Below are 15,701 nucleotides of genomic sequence, written 5' to 3'. Positions count from 1 at the left end.
ACCCCTGAAGGCCTGACCCCTCCCTCCTGCGCCTGCGTGGGCATCTACAAGTACCCTCATAGTGTGCATTGCAGGTGGCTAGGCGGCTTTAGATGAGTTTCCGGTCAAGAATGACCCAGGTAGAGGTGAGGGCTGGGGCTTGCGGGAAGGGGGCACTTGTGGGGGGTGAGGAGCACCTGAGCCCTCAGGACCTCCAGGACTAGCGGACAGTGGAGGAGGAGCCTTGGGGGAAAGAGGAAGAGGGGCCTTGGGGACACAGGAGGAGGGGTCTTGGGCCCTGTCCTTCCCTGGCCCTGCCCACCTGGGATCTCAGGGCAGCCAAGGAGAGGGCCCGAGAGAAGATCCACGGAAGATTCCCCACAAGGCTGAGGCTGCCCCCAGGCCAGCCCCTGAGGCTGTGAGCCTCCATGCCCAGCATCTCCAGCAGGCCCCAGCTTTGGAAGATGGGTGCCAGAATGGGCTTCAGAGAGAGGGCCAGGTACTCCCCGGGTGACAGGGGGCATTCTCTGAGCCCGGATGGAGGGGGTGAGGCCTGGCACTGCTCCCACACAGGACACAGGGACCCCAGCTCTTAAAACCTCATGGGGGAAGAGGGGTCCGCCAACGAGGGCCTTGAAAACCCCTGGACCCAGCAGACACAGGACGCGAAGCGGTGTTCCAGGGGGCTGGAGGCAGCGACGCCAGCCGCATGGCCAGCAAGTGGCCTGTGGGGAGGGCCGCCGCTGCTCTGGCCAGTCCGCGCTTCCCTCCAAACGCCTTAAAAAAAAAAAAAAAAAAAAAAAAAAAGCTGTTCTGAAGGGTGCAGGACGCCCCCCCTCCCCCCCGCCCGCAGCGCGTTCCTTGGCGGTGACTACCTGCTGGGGCGGGGACAGGAGGGGGTCCTGGCTGCCTGCCCCGCCCCGGCCGGACCCCACCTGGCCGCCGCCTCGACGGGGCGGGGCCTGCGCGGCTTGAAATGTGGGCGGCGCGAGCGCGCGGGACACTGCGGACGCCAGGGCAGCGGGCAGGTGCGGCAGGTGCGGCAGGTGCGGGGCGGGCGGCGCGCGGGGGGCGCGGGGAATCCCGGACTCTCGCGGGAGCCGCTCGCCGAGGCCGGGGTGACGCGCGGCTTGGGCTCCAGGGCCCGGCAGGTGTCCCGGCCCGGGCAGTCGGAGCTCGGAGGGCCCAAGTGGCCCCTCTCTGAGTCCCGGGCGCCGGTGGAGAGGGGCGCCCGCCCGACCGTCATGGGAGAGGCGGCCACGGGTGGGGGTCTCATGGGCCGGAGGTTTCCCGGCAGCAAGGGCTGGTCGGGGCAGGCTCTGCAGGGTGGGGAACGCCCAGGCCAGGAGGCGGCTAGGCCGGCAGATGGAGAGGGCGACTCCTGGCAACATTGGGGAGGGAGGCGTCGCTCACCCTGGGAGCTGCCTGCGTTGGGTGAGCGGGTGAGCAGTCCTGGGGCCGCCCCTGCAGTCCGGTAAGCGGTCAGGGGTCGCCTGGAGACCCCTGGGAGGCGGAGGCAGGAAGGGTCCTGCCCGTGGCTTGGAGCCAGCGCTCTGCTTCCCTGCTCCTCGCCCCGCTGCGCTGCACCAAGCTCGTTGTCAGGGCCTGATCTGACTGTGGTGCAGGATACAGGTGGGTGGTATCTTCCCAAAAGGGTGCACACCTGGGCGGAGGCCAAGGCTGCTGCCTCCTGTGTGGGCCCAGGCAGCGTCTGTCCTGACCCGGCTCAGGCAGCTGCAGCCACCCCGACCCTCGTCCCAGGCTGCAGCGGGGACCTGCTGGGCAGTCTGGTGACAGGCAGTGACCTCTCCCAGGAGACACAGACCCACCTTCCTCAAGAATGGCCCTCCACCACTGGTGCCTGGGGTCCACCTGAGGTGGGGAATCCACAGGAGCGGCCTTTTGTGCCTCAGACTCTGGGGAAATCTGCTCAGCCTCCTCCCCACCCGTCACTCACTCCCCATGCCCACCTGGGTGGCAGCCACCTCCTCCGGATGCCCCCACACTCGAAGCTGCCCTCCCACCTCCGTCTGGCTGCAGACTCTCCAATCCACCTGCCCTCCCCAGGCCCCACGTGGAGTCAGGCGCCCTCTTCTGGGCCTTCTTCCTGCCCAGCCTGGGAAGGGGCAGGGCCCTGGGAAGGGGCAGGGCCCAGGGAAGGGGCAGGGCCCAGGAGGGCTCATACCAGGCCCAAGGTCACCGAGGAAGAGACGGAGTGGTGCACGCAGCCACAGGCCGCCTCTCACGCATGGTGCGGGCGTGCACTGGCTGGCACACACACGTGCAGGGCATGCCTGCCCCTGACTCCCTGCTCCAAGCACCCGGCCTCCAGCCTTCCTCCCTGAATCTCCTCTTTGTTTGGGGAGCTGGAGCCGCTGGCCTAGCTTCTTCGGTCCACATAGCACGTGGCTGGTCTGGGCTGGCTGCCCGAGCCCAGGTCGAGGGCTGCTCAACGTGCTGTCCTCACCCTCCCCAGCACCCCCACCCCAACCCTGCCAAACTCAACACATGCGTTCTGGACTTGGCTGCCACCCACCTCCGCGACACAGGTTATGGAGGCTCCTCTCTCCAGTAATAGGATTCTGCTCCATCTTCATTCATCCATTAAATCTGAGACCCCCTCTCACCCCAGTAGGCACTGCCCCTCCCCCTTGCTGGGCAGCCGGGTGCTCCTCTCATCTCCCCACCTTCATCCCTGCCCAGATGTCAGGGGATGGGGCAGGGCCCTGACCCACCAGAAGCCTGGCCTGGATGCTGCAGGGAGTGGCTCCCTCGGGCTCACGGACCCTGGGGTCTGGAATGAGGCACGCAGGAGAGGGCCCAGCCCTAGGGGAGCCAGGCTGGGTTCCTGGAAGCAGTCTGATGTAGCGGTCACCAGGGAGTTGTCTCAGGATGGCCTCAGGAAGGGAAGGGAGGAGGAAGCAGGGTGGGTAAAGGAGAAGCTGGCCTGTCCCACCATCTCATGCACCCCCTGAGAAGCAGAGAAGGCCACCCCAGACAGGCTGTGCCCTTGAGCCTGGCCTCTTCCTGGGGAAGTACAGAAAGTTCTCAGTGAGGACCTGGCCCCTGGGGCCACCTCCCTGCACTCCAGGCCGGATACCCTCAACCCGGCGTGCCTGCTGGCTTGGGACTTGTCAGGTGTGACCAGATCCTCTGTGAGGGTCTCCTCTAGGGCTGGGGGTAATGTTTCATTGACTGTGAGAACCAGGCAGGACAGACCAGGTGCCTGAGCACTGCCTGCCCCTCTCTGTGGTGCCTCCTTCTGCTGCCCAGGCCTGCCCCCTGCCAGGTGGGCGCCTCCTCCTGGCTGCTTGCTCCTGGGACATGACAGTCCGGAGTGGCCTGGGAGCAGCATAGCCTTTGACTCAGTGACACTAGCTGTGTCCCCTGGCAGAAGTGTTCCCCTCCAGAGACCAGGACAGCTGAGCCCACCCACTGCAGAGCTATGGGGCTGAGGAGCCCAAGCGCCATCATGTCCATCATGGGTCAGTGGGAGATGAATGGGCCACTGTGGCTGCCAGGCCTTGGTTCCCGGGGACCCCTGTGGCCCACCTCCTGGGACACACGCATGGGACGCCAGGCTTTGGAGTGGTATAGCTGGCTTCCTGGGGAATGGTGCTGCAGCCTGCAAGGTGTCACTGGGGAGCTGGCACTCCAGCTGTGCCTTCCGGAAGTCATTCAGGACAGCAGATTCTGGCTGGGGCAGATTGTGGTGTCACCAGTGGGTCCATGGCCAATTGCAGCATGACGACAAACACCCAGGCATCCCTGTGGCACACCAGCCAGCTGCCAGACGTCTGTGGCCTCTTGGGAACTTTCTCCAATGCTGGCCGTTTAACAGCAGCCCACTCCGTGGTCCTCTGCATCCTCCATGTCTTCTGAGCCACCTGACACTGCGTCCTGAGCACGGCCCCTCAGGACAGCTGAGCTGCAGCACTGCTCCCTGGAGCCCTGGCTCTATGTGTGCAGCCCTCTGGCCCTGGCTCCATGTCTGAGGCTCTGATCAGCCTGGCAGCAGCAGGATGCCCTGAGGAGCCCCAGGACCAGTATCTGCAGAAGGGAGGGGAGGGGACTAGGGTTTTGCCGTGGTGGGTAGGTGGGCCGCAGTTTTAACAGGCAGCCCTGAGGAGGGGCAGCGATACGCCTCGACAGCCCTCAGAGTTGCCCCTGGAGCGTGCCCTTCATGGGACCAGATGTGGGGAGAGGGGACAGGGAGGACCCAGCGCTTTCTAGGGTTAGGCTCTGCGCATTCGGAGGATGGGCAGCATGGGTGCCTCCAGGAGGCAGCTGGGCACATGGTTTTGGAACCCAGGATAGGCTGGTCTCTTGCTGCAGATTTGGGAGGTTGAGGGTAGGTGGGAGGAGGTCTCAGATCTAATGGGTTAATGAAGATGGAGCAGGATCCCGTTACTGGAGAGGGGAGCCTCCATAGCCTGCGTTGCGGAGGTGGGTGGCAGCCAAGTCCAAAACGCACGTGCTGAGTTTGGTAGCCACGGGTGGCGGCTGCCTCCAGAGCTGTGGAGAGCGGGGGTGGGGCGCAAACGTGGGGCCCAACCCTTCTCCCAAGACCCCTTGTAGAGATAGGGAAGGGTGAGCATGGACAGACTGCTGAACAGGGAGAGGCTCCAGCCGGAATGAGGGTGAGAACCAAGAGGGGGTCTAGGGCCCGTGGTGCTGAGAAAATGGGGAGCAGACCCTACTCCTGGGTGGGTGGGCACGGGGCGCAGAACACTGCAGGGGCTTAAAGAGTAGGAACTTGCTGTCACCGCTCTGGAGGCCAGAAGCCAGTAGGCGAGGAGTGGGCAGGGCCACGCTCCCTCCGGAGCTGGAGGGGAGGATCCTTCCTGCTGCTTCCAGCTTCTGGGGCCGTGGACGTGCTGGGAATTCCTTGCTTGTAGATCCAGTCTCTGCCTCTGTCTTCTCCCTGTGTGTCTGTCTTCTTCTTATTTTTTAAAATGCTTTAATTTTTTTGAGACAGAGTCCTGCTCTGTCGCCCCAGGCTGGAGTGCAGTGGTGCAATCTCGGCTAAAACCCCCGCCTCCCAGGTTCAAACGATTCTCCTGCCTCATCCTCCCCAGTCACTGGGATTACAAGCGTCTGCCACTACACTAGGCCAACTTTTGTATTTTTGGTAGAGACAGGATTTCACCATGTTGGTCAGGCTGGTCTCTTAACTCTTGACCTCAGACGATCTACCCACCTTGGCCTCACAAAGTGCCAGGATGACAGTTGTGAGCCACTGTACCTGGCTGTTGTCTGTCTTCTTATAAGGACACTAGTTATACTGGGTAAGAGCCAGCCTAGCCCGGTCTGACCGCACCTTGACCGGATGACATGTGCAGAGGTCCTATTTCCAAAGAAGGTCACATTCTTAGGGACTGTAGATTAGAACTTACACACACCTTTTTAGGGGGCACAATCCAACCTGGTGCAGAAGGGGACGGGCCTGGGTGGAGGCGGCTGACGCAGGAGTGGTGGGGATGGAGGTGAGGCACCTGCACCCTGCTCAGCCAGTCATACAGCTGTGGATGGAAAGGGTCAGCACAGGGCATGCTGGGGCTGCAGCCGGAGGACCAGGGCCCATGGGGGGAAGAGAGCCTTGCCTGGCCTGCACACAGCTCCTGGCAGGACTAACATGTGGCTGCGGCCCCCAGGGCAGGGTGTGGGCTCAGAGGGGCAACAGCCCAGAGGCCGTGGTGCTGGGGGATGTGAGATCTAGCACAGGCAGAGGAGGGTGCAGGGCCACGCCGAGGCAGGAGACCGGGGTTCAGAGGGCAGGATTCTCGCTGGAGTCTGGTGCTTGGCTGTGGAGGGAGGGCGGGGCCTCGGGAGCCAGCAGGGGGTGGCAGAGGCCTCTCTGGAGTGACAGGTCCAGGTGGGGTGGGAGGTTTCAAGAAGTCACTGGAGCTAGGATGGGGCAGAGCCTTTGGAGAACAAAAGAGAGGAGCCCGGAGGTGGGAAGATGCCGGAGCCCAGGCTGAGGGGTGGGCCCCTCAGGCAGGGTTGGGGACCGGGGTGCCCTGGAAGGACCCGAGGGCACAGGGCCCTGGGCTGGCGGGAGGGCATTGGCCTGGGGTAGAGGTCAAAGGACAGCCTGCAGGACGGACAGCCCTGGAGTCCCGAGAGGCTCCTGGCAGCCAGCCTGGGTCCCTGTACCCTGGGTCCCTGCACTCTGGGTCCCTGTGCCCGCCCTGGGACCCTTTGCCCACCTGCACTTCTGTGGTACTCCTTCTGGAGCGCTCCCAGGCAGACTCAGGTCCTCAGGAACTCTCTGGCTGCACATCTGTGGGTGGCGCTCGGCCTGGGATAGCATGGGATTGGCCCCATGACCACATCTTCCCTCATGCCCACCAGGCCACGCAGGGTCCCTGACTGAGCCTTTCTGTCCCCTGCAGGACAGAGGTGGACCTCGGCAGGCTGCGCATATCCCGCTGTATGTGATGAGCAGCGTTCACCTCCCGGGCACCGACAGCACGGAGCAGGCCAGCGTCCCCAGAGCCATGGCAGCCACACTGGGAGCCGGCACAGCCCCCAGGCCCCAGGCCAGGAGCATCGCTGGGGTGTATGTGGAGGCCTCGGGCCAGGCCCAGAGCGTCTACACTGCCATGGAGCAGGGTCTTCTGCCCGCTGGGCTCGGGCTGGCTCTGCTAGAGGCCCAGGCAGCCACCGGGGGCCTGGTGGATCCTGCCCAGGGCCAGCTGCTCCCTGTGTCTGAGGCCCTGCAGCAGGGCCTGGTGGGGCTGGAGCTGAAGGAGAAGCTGCTGGCCGCTGAGTGTGCTGCCACGGGCTATCCTGACCCCTACGGGGGTGAGAAACTGCCCCTCTTTCAGGCCATCGGGAAGGAGGTTGTGGACAGGGCCCTGGGCCAGAGCTGGCTGGAGGCCCAGCTGGCCACTGGGGGCCTAGTGGACCCTGCCCGTGGCGTGCGCGTGGCCCCCGAGCAAGCCTGCCAGCAGGGCCTCCTGGACCGGGAGACGTGGCACAAGCTGTCGGAGCTCGAGCCTGGCACAGGCACCCTGCAATTCCTTGACCCCAACACGCTAGAGCGGCTGACATACCACCAGCTGCTGGAAAGGTGTGTACGGGCCCCCGGCTCGGGGCTGGCCATGCTGCCCCTCAAGATCACCTTCCGCTCCGTGGGCGGGGCTGTGAGTGCAGCGGAGCTGCTGGAGGTGGGCATTCTGGATGAGGAGGCTGTGCGGGGTCTGCAGGAGGGCAGGCTGGCTGCCGCGGACGTGGGCGCACGGGCCGAGGTGCGGTGCTACCTGGAGGGCACCGGCAGCGTGGCCGGGGTCGTCCTGCTGCCCGAAGGCCACAAGAAGAGCTTCTTCCAGGCTGCCGCCGAGCACCTGCTCCCGATGGGCACCGCGCTGCCACTCCTAGAGGCCCAGGCCGCCACCCACACCCTAGTGGACCCCACCACAGGCCAGCGGCTGTGGGTGGATGAGGCAGTCAGGGCAGGCCTAGTCAGCCCAGAGCTCCACGAGCAGCTTCTGGTGGCTGAGCAGGCCGTGACAGGGTACCACGACCCCTTCAGTGGCTCCCAAATCCCCCTCTTCCAGGCCATGAAGAAGGGGCTAGTGGACAGGCCACTGGCACTGCGGCTCCTGGACGCCCAGCTGACCACAGGAGGGCTGGTCTGTCCAGCACGTAGGCTCCGGCTGCCCCTGGAGGCCGCCCTGCACTGTGGCTGCCTGGATGAAGACACTCAGCGACAGCTCTCAGGGGCTGGTGGCTTCTCAGACCCCGGCACACATGGCGGCCTGCGCTATGAGCAGCTGTTGGCCCGCTGTGTCACCGACCCGGACACTGGGCTTGCTTTCCTGCCACTCTCCGGGGGGCCCAGGGAACAGCAGCCCCAGGGACCCCCATTCATCATGCACAGTACTCGACAGGCCCTGAGTTCAGCCACAACCACCATCTCGGTGGGGAAGTTCCGGGGCCGGCCCGTGTCCCTCTGGGAGCTGCTCTTCTCTGAGGCTATCTCTGCAGAGCGGAGGGCGATGCTGGCCCAGCAGCACCAGAAAGGGACCCTCTCTGTGGAGGAGCTGGCTGCTGAGCTGAGCGCCACCCTCGAGCAGGCTGCAGCCACTGCCAAGGTCACCTTTTCTGGGCTGAGGGACACCGTGACACCAGGAGACCTGCTCGAAGCCGAGATCATCGACCAGGACCTGTACGAGCAGTTGGAACACGGGCAGGCCACGGCCCAGGACGTGAGCAGCCTGGCCTCCGTGCAGAGGTACCTGCAGGGCACCGGCTGCATCGCCGGCCTGCTGCTGCCCGGCTCCCAGGAGCGCCTGAGCATCTATGAGGCCCGACGCAAGGGGCTCCTCCGACCCGGCACTGCCCTCATCCTCCTGGAGGCGCAAGCCGCCACAGGCTTCATCATCGACCCGAAAGAAAACAAGGCACACTCCGTGGAGGAGGCGCTGAGGGCCGGCGTCATTGGGCCCGACGTGTACGCAAAGCTGCTGTCGGCCGAGCGCGCCGTGACCGGCTACACCGACCCCTACACCGGGCAGCCCATCTCCCTCTTCCAGGCCATGCAGAAGGGCCTCATCGTGCAGGAGCACGGCATCCGCCTGCTGGAGGCCCAGATCGCCACGGGCGGCATCATCGACCCTGTGCACAGCCACCGCGTGCCCGTGGACGTGGCCTACCGGCGTGGCTACTTTGATCAGATGCTGAACATGATCCTGTTGGACCTCTCTGACGACACCAAGGGCTTCTTCGACCCCAACACACACGAGAACCTCACGTACCTGCAGCTGCTGGAGCGCTGCGTGGAGGACGCCGAGACGGGCCTGTACCTCCTGCCACTTGGCAGCACGCAGTGCCCGCTGGTAGACGGTGCCACCCGGCAGGCCTTCCAGAACCTGCTGCTCTCCGTGAAGTACGGGCGGCTTCAGGGGCAGAGGGTCTCCGCGTGGGAGCTGATCAACTCTGAGTACTTCAGCGAGACCCGCAGGAGGCAGCTGCTGCATCAATACCGGCAGCGTGAGGTCACGCTGGGGCAGGTGGCCCAGCTGCTGGAGGCTGAGACGCAGAGGCAGGCGGATGTCACACTGCCTGCACTGCGGGGCCGGGTCACCGCCCACCAGCTCCTGGAGGCACGAATCATTGACCAGCAGCTGTTGGACCAAGTGCTGGCTGGGACGGTCAGCCCCGAGGCCCTCCTCCTCATGGATAGCGTCCGCAGGTACCTGCGCGGCCTGGGAGCTGTGGGCGGCGTGAGGCTGCTGCCCTCCGGCCAGCGGCTTAGCCTCTACCAGGCCATGAGGCAGAAGCTGCTGGGGCCCAGTGTAGCCCTGGCCCTGCTGGAGGCCCAGGCAGCCACCGGAGCCATCGTGGACCCTGACAGCCTGGAGAGCCTCTCAGTGGATGAGGCTGTGGCCAGGGGTGTGGTGGGACCAGAGCTGTATGGCAGGCTGAAGCGGGCTGAGGGTGCCATCACTGGCTTCAGAGACCCCTTCTCTGGGACGCAGGTGTCCCTGTTCCAGGCCATGAAGAAAGGTCTCATCCCTTGGGACCAAACTGCCCGCCTCCTGGAGGCTCAGGTGGCCACAGGAGGGGTTATCGACCCCACGGGCCACCACCACCTCCCCATGCCAGTGGCCATTCAGCGTGGCTTTGTTGACCAGGAGATGGAGACAGCCTTGTCCAGCTCCTCTGAGACCTTCCCCACACCAGACGGCCAGGGGCGCACCAGCTACGCCCGGCTCCTGGAGCAGTGCCCCAGGGATGAGACTTCTGGCTTTCACCTCCTGCCCTTGCCAGAGAGTGCTCCTGCCCTCCCCACTAAGGAGCAGGTCCAGAAAAGCCTGCAGGCCATGCCGGGCACCGAGGACGGCACGTCCCTCTGGGACCTGCTCAGCTCCTGCCACTTCACCGAGGAGCAACGGAGGGCCCTGCTGGAGGATGTGCAGGAGGGGAGGACAGCTGTGCCACAGCTGCTCGCCTCTGTGCAGACATGGATACAGGAGACTAAGCTCCTGGCCCAGGCCCGCGTCACGGTGCCCGGCCCGCGGGGTGAGGTCCCTGCCGTCTGGCTGCTGGATGCTGGCATCATCACCCAGGAGACCCTTAAGGCCTTGGCTCAGGGCACACAGTCACCCACCCAGGTCGCTGAGCAGCCGGCGGTGAAGGCCTGCCTGTGGGGCACGGGCTGCGTGGCTGGTGTGCTGCTGCAGCCTTCCGGGGCCAAGGCCAGCATCGCCCAGGCCATGAGGGATGGCCTACTGCCTGCAGGCCTGGGCCAGAGGCTGCTGGAAGCCCAGGTGGCGTCTGGCTCCCTTGTCGACCCCCTGACCAACCAGAGACTGTCAGTGGAGGATGCAATTAAGGTCGGCCTGGTGGGCAGGGAGCTGAGTGAGCAGCTCGGGCAGGCCGAGAGGGCAGTGGCCGGGTACCCGGATCCCTACTCCGGGGGCTCCCTCTCGCTGTGGCAGGCAATGGAGAAGGGGCTTGTGCCGCAGAACGAGGGCTTCCCCCTCCTGCAGGTGCAGCTGGCCACGGGGGGCGTGGTGGAGCCTGTCCATGGGGTGCACCTGCCCCAGGCGGCAGCCTGCAGACTTGGCCTTGTGGACACACAGACGAGCCGAGCGCTGACCGCAGCTGACGAGGACAACAAGTTCTTCTTTGACCCCAGCGCACAGGACCAGGTGACCTACCAGGAGCTCAGGGAGCGCTGCGTGCACGACCCCGAGACCGGCCTGTTGCTGCTGCCCCTGCCCTCGGACACAGCGCTTGAGGTGGATGACCACACTGCGGTGGCTCTGAGGGCCATGAAGGTGCCTGTCAGCACGGGGAGGCTTCAGGGCTGTAGCGTGTCACTCTGGGACCTGCTGCGTTCCGAGTACGTTGGCGCTGACAAGCGGCAGGAGCTGGTGGCACTCTGCCGGTCTGGGAGGGCTGCAGCCCTACGGGAGGTGGTCAGTGCGGTCACTGCCCTGGTGGAGGCTGCGGAGAGGCAGCCCCTGCAGGCCACTTTCAGAGGGCTCCGGAAGCAGGTGTCAGCCAGGGACCTGTTCAGGGCGCAGCTGATCAGCAAGAAGACGCTGGACGAGCTGAGCCAGGGGGCGACAACTGTGACGGAGGTGGCAGAGATGGACAGTGTGAGGCGGTCCCTGGAGGGCGGCAACTTCATTGCCGGGGTCCTTGTCCAAGGCACCCAGGAGAGGATGAGCATCCCAGAAGCCCTGAGAAGGCACATCCTGCGGCCCGGCACGGCACTGGTGCTGCTGGAAGCGCAGGCGGCCACTGGCTTCATCATCGACCCCGTGGAGAACCGGAAGCTGACCGTGGAGGAGGCGTTCAAAGCAGGGATGTTTGGCAAAGAAACCTACGTGAAGCTGCTGTCAGCCGAGCGCGCCGTCACCGGCTACACTGACCCCTACACCGGGCAGCAGATCTCCCTCTTCCAGGCCATGCAGAAGGGCCTCATCGTGCGGGAGCACGGCATCCGCCTGCTGGAGGCCCAGATTGCCACAGGCGGCATCATCGACCCCGTGCACAGCCACCGTGTGCCCGTGGACGTGGCCTACCAGCGTGGCTACTTCGACGAGGAGATGAACCGCGTCCTGGCAGACCCCAGCGATGACACCAAGGGCTTCTTCGACCCCAACACGCACGAGAACCTCACGTACCTGCAGCTACTGGAGCGCTGCATGGAGGACCCCGAGACAGGCCTGTACCTGCTACAAATTGTAAAGAAGGGTGACACCTATGTGTACATCGATGAGGCCATGAGACACATGCTGCTATCCAGAACTGCAAAAATGCGTGTGGGGAGGTTTGCTGACCAGGTGGTCTCTTTCTGGGACCTGCTGTCCTCTCCATACTTCACAGAGGACAGGAAGCGGGAGCTGATTCAGGCATATGGAACCCAGAGTGGGGGCCTGGAGAAACTGCTGGAAATCATCACTACGACAATTGAAGAAACAGAGACGCAAAACCAAGGCATCAAGGTGGCAGCCATCAGAGGGGAGGTGACAGCTGCAGAGCTGTTCAACTCCGGAATCATCGATCAGAAGACCCTCCACATGCTCCATGCAGGGAGGACTGGGGGGCAGGTGCTCAGCACGCTGGAGGAGCTGAAGCCCTACCTAGAAGGCAGCGGCTGCATCGCGGGGGTGATAGTGCCTTCCACCATGGAGGTTGTGAGCCTCCATGAGGCCAGCAGGAAGGAGCTCATCCCTTTAGCATTTGCAACCTGGCTGCTGGAGGCGCAGGCTGCCACTGGTTTCCTGCTGGACCCCTGCACCCACCAGAGGCTCTCTGTAGATGAGGCTGTGGTTGTGGGCCTGGTGAGCGAGGAGCTATGTGAAAGGCTCCTGAAGGCTGAGAGGGCTGCCACGGGCTACAGGGATCCGGCCACGGGAGACACAATCCCACTGTTCCAGGCCATGCAGAAGCAGCTCATCGGGAAGGCAGAGGCGCTGAGGCTGCTGGAGGTGCAGGTGGCCACGGGGGGTGTCATCGACCCACGGCACCACCACCGGCTCCCACTGGAAACAGCCTATAGGCGGGGCTGTCTGCACAAGGACACATACGCACTCATTTCTGACCAGAAGCACATGAGGAAACGGTTTGTGGACCCGAACACCCAGGAGAAGATCTCGTACCAAGAGTTGCAGCACAGGTGCCACCGGCAAGAGGACACTGGCTGGCTACTCTTCCCAGTGGCCAAGGACGCACGGGACTCCCAGTACGTCGACGAGGAGACGCGAAGGGCCCTGGAGGCAGAGCAGGTGGAGATAACAGTGGGAAGGTTCAGAGGCCAGAAGCCCACACTGTGGACACTGCTGAATTCAGAATACGTGACGGAAGAGAAGAAGCTCCAGCTGGTGAGGATGTACAGACTGGACACGAACCGGGCACTGCAGAAGGTAGCACAGCTGATCTTAGACACGATTGAGACGCAGGAAAAGGACAGTAAACAACTGTGGTTCCAAGGGATTAGAAGACAAGTCACAGCCTCGGAACTCCTGAGCTCACACGTCATCACAGAGGAAATGCTGCAGGACCTGGAAACTGGGCGGAGCACGGTGCAGCAGCTCAGGAAGGACAAGCACGTCAAGCGCTACCTGGAGGGCACCAGCTGCATCGCGGGCATCCTGGTGCCCGCCAAGGACGAGCCGGGCCGCCAGGAGAAGATGAGCATCTACCAGGCCATGTGGAAGGGCGTGCTGCGGCCCGGCACGGCCCTGGTGCTGCTGGAGGCGCAGGCGGCCACCGGCTTCGTCATCGACCCCGTGCGCAACCTGAGGCTGTCCGTGGAGGAGGCCGTGGCCGCGGGCGTGGTGGGCGGCGAGATCCAGGAGAAGCTGCTGTCGGCCGAGCGCGCCGTCACCGGCTACACCGACCCCTACACCGGGCAGCAGATCTCCCTCTTCCAGGCCATGCAGAAGGACCTCATCGTGCGGGAGCACGGCATCCGCCTGCTGGAGGCCCAGATCGCCACGGGCGGCGTCATCGACCCCGTGCACAGCCACCGCGTGCCCGTGGACGTGGCCTACCAGCGTGGCTACTTTAACGAGGAGATGAACCGCATCCTGGCGGACCCCAGCGACGACACCAAGGGCTTCTTCGACCCCAACACGCACGAGAACCTCACGTACCTGCAGTTGCTGCAGAGGGCCACTCTCGACCCTGAGACTGGGCTGCTATTTCTTTCTGTGTCTCTGCAGTGACTGTGCTCCCCTGATGAATTTGCTGCAACTCTGGAGAAGATGAGGCAGAATTCTGTTTTTTGTGCGTGTTCATACTCTTTCATTTTGTTGTTTTACCCATGAGTTATCTGTGGAAAATATTTCAGGTTATCATGCATTGTGAGTGGAATTTGTCTTTTCCTATCAAAGTCTTTCATAATTGATTTCGTGGTTTTTCTGTGACCCTCTTGCTTTCATATTATTTCACTTTTCACAACTTTTTTTTTTTTTTTTCCCAAACATTTTTGTGTCTGTTTTGGATTCACTTGCTGCCTTTTTAAGCAAGGTCACTGTAGACTCTCAGTCCATCGTGTCAACCAGTACACCTTTGTTGCAGTGTAATTTTCATTAAATGCACTAATTTCCCTTATGTTGTGCTGTTCCTATTCATCGTGAAACCCATTTTTCATCAGCCAATGTTTCCCACTTCGTGCTCTGGCTCAGTTTGCTTCCTCCGGTGCCTTTCCGCTTCCTGCTGTGCTGGCCAAGAACAGGGGCTGGATTCCGTCTCCTGGCTGCTGCTTCACCTTATAGGTGTGACCTCGCCAGCGTTTACTGAGCGACTCTCTTGTGGAGAAATACCTACGGCAGCAGGACAAGAAAAATATGAATGAAACTCTTGTTTTTGATTTCAGGTTTTTGAAGGTTCAATCACCAATGTTTACACCCTGAATATAGAGATAGATAGTAGATTAAACAAGTGAAGTAAGCCATCCAAAACCCAGGGTTCCTAGAGCCCCTCTCAGAATCATATCCACATAGGCTGCAGTGAAGTCATGCTCACAGATTCCAGGGAGAACGTGGAGTTTTGTTGTTAATAGAAGACTGGCAGTTGGAGCAGGTGACAAAGAAGCCCTGCCAGTCCCCCTTCATTCACTCCACACATGGGTTGCCTGTGGCATCTGGGCGGCTTGCTCTCCAACGGTAGCAGCAAGAACCCAGGTGTGCTGCCCAGTGGCTGTGTGTGGCTGGCTTCCCGGGGGCCTGCAGGATGGTCGTGGGCACCATGGAGGACAGTCCCTGTGCTGGGCTGGCTGGAGCAAGGGCAGACTGAGAGGACAGGGCTTGGACATTCTGGATCAAGAGCCAGTGGCCCCAGGGCAGAAATGACATCTGGGCAACTCATCAAAATGTGCCTTCCAGGCTCTGAAGAAAATCCCTGCCAGGGTCTGGAGGTGGGCCTGAGGGGACAGGGGCCAGCAAGGAAGTAGAAACTGTAGCGAGGTTCACACGTGCTAACGTTCACGTCAAAGTAGTCACTCGGCACAAGCCACTTAATAGCTCTCAGCCGAGTTTCATAGCCGTGTGCAACCGGTGGTGAAGGCTGGGATGGGGATGCAGTCAGGGATGCAGCCTTGACTTGGGGGCCAGGGAGAACCTTGAAGAACAAGTATTGGAAAGGCATCGGCAGGGTGCTCCCACACACACTCCTCCTGTTGTTCTTCAGCAAGCCCTGCATGTGTGTCAGGCACCGGTGCTGCACAAGTTCTCACCGTGGACTTTACGGCAATGCCGAAGCAGGGAATGCATGCCTGATCGGTGTTTATGAGCTCCATGTTTTTCCAGCCTTTTACCTTTACCTCATCTTTGTCGTTATATTTGAAATGGGTCTCTTACACACAGCATATTAATGGGTGGGGGCTATCTTTACCGAATTTCACAGTCTCTATGTTTGGATTGGTATATTTACACCATTACATTTTATATAATTATTTATGCATTTAGACTTTTTTTTTTTTTTGAGATGGAGTCTTGCTCTGCCGCCCAGGCTGGAGTGCAGTGGCATGATCTCAGCTCACCACAACCTCAGTCTCCTGGGTTCGAGCGATTTTTCTGCCTCAGCCTCCTGAGCAGTTGGGACTAGAGGGGTGCCCCATCATGCCCCGCTAATTTTTGCATTTTTAGTAGAGACGGGGTTTCACCGTATTGGTCAGGCCGGTCTCAACCTCCTGACTCTGTGATCCACCCGCCTTGGCCTCCCAAAGTGCTGGGATTACAGGTGTGAGCCGCCGC

General features: G+C 62.3%; 1 protein-coding gene across 3 annotated transcripts; it reads left to right on the top strand.

Moving 5' to 3' along the window:
• Window positions 1-979: 979 nt before the first annotated feature.
• Window positions 980-14,056, top strand: EPPK1 (epiplakin 1). 3 transcript variants are annotated; one of them, XM_032255642.1, is made up of 2 exons: window positions 980-1,025; window positions 6,375-14,056. In XM_032255642.1, the coding sequence occupies exon 2, from the start codon at window positions 6,420-6,422 to the stop codon at window positions 13,668-13,670; it is 7,251 nt and encodes a 2,416-aa protein (XP_032111533.1). In that variant the 5' UTR covers window positions 980-1,025; window positions 6,375-6,419; the 3' UTR covers window positions 13,671-14,056. The 3 variants fall into 3 exon arrangements, with proteins under 3 accessions (XP_032111533.1, XP_032111546.1, XP_032111539.1); XM_032255655.1 differs by having other exon boundaries at window positions 994-1,016; XM_032255648.1 differs by lacking the exon at window positions 980-1,025 and adding an exon at window positions 1,039-1,097.
• The last annotated feature ends 1,645 nt before the right edge of the window (window positions 14,057-15,701 follow it).

This window comes from Sapajus apella, unplaced genomic scaffold (genome assembly GCF_009761245.1).
Source record: "Sapajus apella isolate SASKATOON/1434 unplaced genomic scaffold, GSC_monkey_1.0 scaffold3, whole genome shotgun sequence".
Lineage (NCBI taxonomy): Eukaryota > Metazoa > Chordata > Mammalia > Primates > Cebidae > Sapajus > Sapajus apella.
Note: the sequence above shows the minus strand (reverse complement) of the source record. Positions and strands in the feature narration are given on the sequence as shown.